The 4,974-nt window shown below is 35.5% G+C and overlaps 1 protein-coding gene across 1 annotated transcript; it reads left to right on the plus strand.

The window, feature by feature from the left end:
- Positions 1-413: 413 nt before the first annotated feature.
- Positions 414-4,256, plus strand: LOC100815732 (uncharacterized). Its single transcript, XM_014765047.3, has 6 exons — positions 414-1,306; positions 1,411-1,619; positions 2,050-2,272; positions 2,830-2,915; positions 3,124-3,215; positions 3,584-4,256. Exons 1-6 carry the CDS (start codon positions 1,217-1,219, stop codon positions 3,826-3,828), a joined length of 945 nt encoding a protein of 314 aa, XP_014620533.1. The 5' UTR covers positions 414-1,216; the 3' UTR covers positions 3,829-4,256.
- The last annotated feature ends 718 nt before the right edge of the window (positions 4,257-4,974 follow it).

The raw sequence follows: 4,974 nt of genomic DNA on the forward strand, positions 1-4,974 counted from the left end.
TCCAAACCAAACAACTTCAAGTTTATGTATGGCATACATACATTTAATTAAGCACAAAATTTAGTAAAACAGACAAGTCATTTCTCATACCATTTCTTGGGTTTTCTTTTTCGACCTCCATACTTTTTCCTTTCTCTGTGGACATACTTTTCATCTTTAATATAAAATAAAAAATAAAAAACAGAATCTACTATGTATTTACTATTTGTATGTGAAAATTACAAACCCGCTTTGTTTCTATAACAAAGAGTATTAGCTGTTAAATTTAAATCTATGAACGAAACTAACGAAGTTTCAAAGACGAAAGCTACGGGTTTGTGGTATAGTAACAAACCTTGTCCTATAATAAAATCATAAAACCTTTAAAAAATATATTATATATTATTTGTATTGCGTATAAAGTATTTCATAGGGTGAGACTATTGGGAGAGACGGGTGAATCTCATAAATGTTATAAATCTTGTATTCTGATGCTTTAATTATGGCTATGTATCATTCATAATCTCCATCTATCTCCTCTGCTACTACTCACTCATGCATCACTTCATCAGAATTCATCACAATTTCTGGAAATTAAACCGAAGATCGAGTTCTTCTCTTGTTTGAAAAATTCCGATACATTTTAGTACTTTCTGACCTTGTCCATGATGTTTTCTTACCCGTGTCTTTTTTCATTTTTAAGGTGACTATGTGGCTTTGTGTGTGTGGTTTGATTTAATCTCAAGATACAAGGTTGAAGCGTGAGCGTGTTATCGTTAATTATCTTCTAAGAAGCATGTTTCTTAAACGTTGAACATTGCAGTCCTGTCTTGAGTTTTCTTCAAGGCTTGGTTTAACAGCGATATATAGAGAGAGAAAGAAAAATAGCATTGTCTGTTTGCATAAGAATCTGTCTCCCCCCCGTGTGAAGGTGTTGAATTTGCAACATTGTTGATTGAGAGATATTAAAAGAAAAAAAAAAGTGAAGAAGGGTATTGAGATTTTTGCGGGAAATCCGGTGTCCTAACGTCAAAAAATAGAAGTCTTTCTTTGTGGGGATGATTTGCAATCCCCATAATCTCTCTCTCTCTCATCCTTCTTTGTTGTTGTTTTGTTTTCTTCCCCATCTGGGTGGTTCCCTCTGTTTTTCAGGGTAGGGAAGCTAAAAACTCCATCTTCCCTCCCTCTTCTCCCCCCCCCCCCCCCCCCCCCCCCCTCCTCTCTCTCTCTAAAAAACATGATTTTTAATAAAGGGTCAACGCATTCTAACCTTGACTGTTTCGTACGGTGTACCACACCTGTGGTTCAATCCCAGTTTCTTCCAAAGGTCTTGTCCTTTACTATATTATCTTTTTCCCTTTGTGACATGATCATAGATATTATGTTGTTGTTACTGTCCTAAATTTTGTGGTGTTTGTTTTTTGTGTGCAGTCGGAGATTACAAGCCTTAACCGTTTGTGGCATCCGTGGGAGAGAGAAAGCGTGGAATATTTTACGTTGGGGGATCTTTGGAATTGCTACGACGAATGGAGTGCTTATGGAGCAGGAGTTCCCATTACCTTGACAAGTGGAGAGACACTTGTGCAGTACTATGTGCCTTATCTCTCCGCAATTCAGATTTTCACTAGCAATAGTTTCAGGTATATATGTATGTAATAATTCATTAGCATGATTTGGATTATTATAGTTTTTGGCCAAATTGAGCTTCCATCATGAATATTTATCAAACTTGTATTGAAAGCTTTTGTTTTTGTTTCATAATAACTAGTAGATTTTCGAAATTGAAACGGGGTACAGGAAAAATCTTTTTTTCTTTTTAATTTCTTTTAAAGTTTTCTGATAGAATGCACCATTTGGGTGATAATGTTTGCTATGGTCAAACTTCCACGCGGATTATATCATCACTCTATGATGTTGCTTTTGGAAAATGGGTTGTTGAGCTTTTTTCTTTTCTTTTTTCTGTTGAACTGGTTTGGTGAATTATTGTGTGCAAGCATGATTGTCAGCTTGATGATTTGGTAGCTTATAATTCAGCTAGGAATTAATGCAAAATTTTTGTGAGCATTTCAGGGAAGAGACTGAATCAGGTGACTGTGAAACAAGGGATTCCTATAGTGATTCTTTCAGCGATGAGAGTGAGTATGACAAGGTATGGAGGTGGGATGGAACTTCCTCAGAAGATGGAGGCTCCGAGCAAGACTGTCTCTGGCATTTCAGTGATAGATTGGGTCACCTTTATTGCCAATATTTTGAAAGAGCAACTCCGTATGGAAGAGTTCCTCTTATGGATAAGGTGTGTTGCCCCTTTATCTTCAGCATCTTTTCTCTTTGTTTTAATTATTATTGCCTTCAATAGCAGTTCATCTATCTATGTCTATGTTCTGTTTTTGGTGTGTTCTTAAATGAGATCCAAACCAATTAATTTGGTATGGAAAATGTGAAAGCACTTAAAGGCAGAGCTGTAATTCCTAAAACCCCTTAAGGATAGGCATCCGTAAAAGATACATACATGCTTTGACTTTTCAACACGAATAGATAGAGAGACTCATTTTTTCTACTCTGAATATGTCCAAGTGATCATGGAAATTGTGCGTATTCCCTTTTTCTTTATATCTTATCAATGCAATTGTTAGGCTTGTCTAGCATATGTTCCTCTTCCAAAGCTTTTGCTAATGTATGTAGTTTTCATTGCTTGGACTATAGTGATTGCTATAAAAACAACAAAAATTATTCGGCTAGCATAATCAGTAATGCATAAAAACAACATAAATATTCTTGTAGCATAACCAGTAATGCACAAAAGTATAAAGATTCTATTTCTGACTTTCTGGGATGGTATCTTCCTTTCAGATTACTGGATTAGCACAAAGATACCCGGGGTTGATGTCATTAAGAAGTGTTGATCTTTCGCCAGCAAGTTGGATGGCCGTTGCGTGGTAATTGATTTTGTCTCATCCTACCCTTAGCTACTTCTTGGACATTTTTTATTTTCTCTTTTCTTATCAATGTAACTTTGCCACCAAAATATTGTCCAAATGCTTAAATACATCAGTAATTGATCCCAACGCACATCCTTGACCTTAGCCTTTCTAGGGTCATCAGTATTTATGAGATAGCTTATTAACGAATATACTTTTTTCTCAGGTACCCAATATATCATATCCCCATGGGAAGAACAATTAAAGACCTTTCTACATGCTTCCTCACTTATCACACGCTTTCATCTTCATTTCAAGGTATTTCCCATGATCCCATTTTTTGAAAAAAGGGAGGGGGAGTTTACAATTTTTTTTTGTGTCTATAATAACCACACCAAGATTTGAACTTAAAACCAACAATAGAAGAGCTAGTCTTTCATAACATGACAAACAAATATTAAAACCTTCTTTGAGAGAGGTGTCTGGAGTTAGTATCTAACCGTATTTTAAACAAGATTGTATCTAGAGAAAAAAAATGCCTAACAAAAAAAAAAATTGAACCTAAAATGTCACTTCCCTATTCATAGTAGGGATATGAAGGGACCTTGAACATTTGCTTTAGGAGATTTGTAAATTTGTGAAAGAATATGCTCAAAATCATGGAACTTGTGTCCTTACTTGTGTAGGCATGGACCTTGACGATGACATAGAAGGTGGCCACCAAAAGAAAAAGGAAGGGGAAGGCATAGCACTGCCAGCATTTGGTTTGGCAACTTACAAGATGCAAGGGGGGAACGTGTGGGTTGCAGGAAATCGTGGTCGGGACCAAGAAAGGCTATTGTCACTATTGAGTGTGGCAGATTCATGGTTGAAGCAACTCAGGGTCCAACATCATGACTTTAATCACTTCATGGGCATTCGGCATGGCTAAAAAAAAAAAGGGGTTAATCCACTACTCTACAAAGAATTCGCACTTGCAAAGCTAAAAATCATCCTTTTCTCGGATGTTTGATTTTATGTGCACTTTCTTGGACCATTAATTGCACCATATTTTCTTCTTCTTTTTCTTTTTTTCTTTTCTCCTGAGGGGAAGTGTGAGAAATGAGGATATATAAGTATGTAGTAGTAGTTGTTGTTGGCCTTTAACCCTTGAGAGCATTTTAGGACCAAAAACCCTTGTTAGGTTCCAACCAAGCAAAAAGGGTGTGTGTGTGTGTGTATGAATTGACTCCTTTCAACAGCCTCTCATGAAGAGGTAATTGTATGTAGAGAGATAGGTGAGGGAGGTCAGAGGGAAAGAAGTGAGAGTATATTGTGTATTGATCACAATGGTTAATGGATGTGACAAATGATGTAGAATCAGGTTGCACATTTTTTTCTGTGTCTTGTTAGCGGTTCCCACCAGCTTTTGCTTCTAATAGATAATTAAGCATCCCTCTAGATCAATCACATCTCGCTATTTTTGTTGTTGTGCGCACTCATTTAATAAAGAGAAAAAAAGAAGAAAGAAAGAATGCAATATTAAGGATGGACGGTATCTTGGATTATTTCCATATTCATCCATGTTTAATATGGCTCTTGCTGTCATGCATGATAGAATAGATGGATGAGCTTATACATAAATATATGACCATGAAATAAGAAAACAATAAAAACAAAAACCATAACAAAAAAAATGTTAATGTCCCCGAGCTGCTGCTTCTTCATTTTGTTTTTCTAACTTTCTAAAATCCGATTTGTGTTATTATTTTGATGAATTGACCCATATATTACAGAATCTCTCGAGGTTTAGATCTTTTTAAGAGACTGGTCGCTCAACAATACTCAACAATATTTTTTAATATGCGCAACCATACGATTGAAACTTTTTTTTGTTTCAAGTACTATTAGATTTTAGTTAAAAGACGAGGAATATGTTCAAATACCAATTAGCAAATGTATTTATTAGAAGAACTCAATATTTTAAGTATGTTGTCAGGGATTTAGTTTTTTATTTCTGTGCATATGAAAGAAGTTAATATCTTGAATAGATCTTTCAGTAGTTTGAGAAATTAATTCTTGACTTTTGACCAAAGGA

This window comes from Glycine max, chromosome 12 (genome assembly GCF_000004515.6).
Source record: "Glycine max cultivar Williams 82 chromosome 12, Glycine_max_v4.0, whole genome shotgun sequence".
NCBI classification, from domain to species: Eukaryota; Viridiplantae; Streptophyta; class Magnoliopsida; order Fabales; family Fabaceae; genus Glycine; species Glycine max.

Bases quoted from the DNA above. Each gene is read 5' to 3' on its own strand.
- LOC100815732 (XM_014765047.3), top strand. From the start codon at position 1,217: ATGATTTTTAATAAAGGGTCAACGCATTCTAACCTTGACTGTTTCGTA. The intron at 1,620-2,049 runs GTATATATGTAT...TGAGCATTTCAG, and splicing joins TTCACTAGCAATAGTTTCAG to GGAAGAGACTGAATCAGGTG. The intron at 2,273-2,829 runs GTGTGTTGCCCC...TCTTCCTTTCAG, and splicing joins GAGTTCCTCTTATGGATAAG to ATTACTGGATTAGCACAAAG.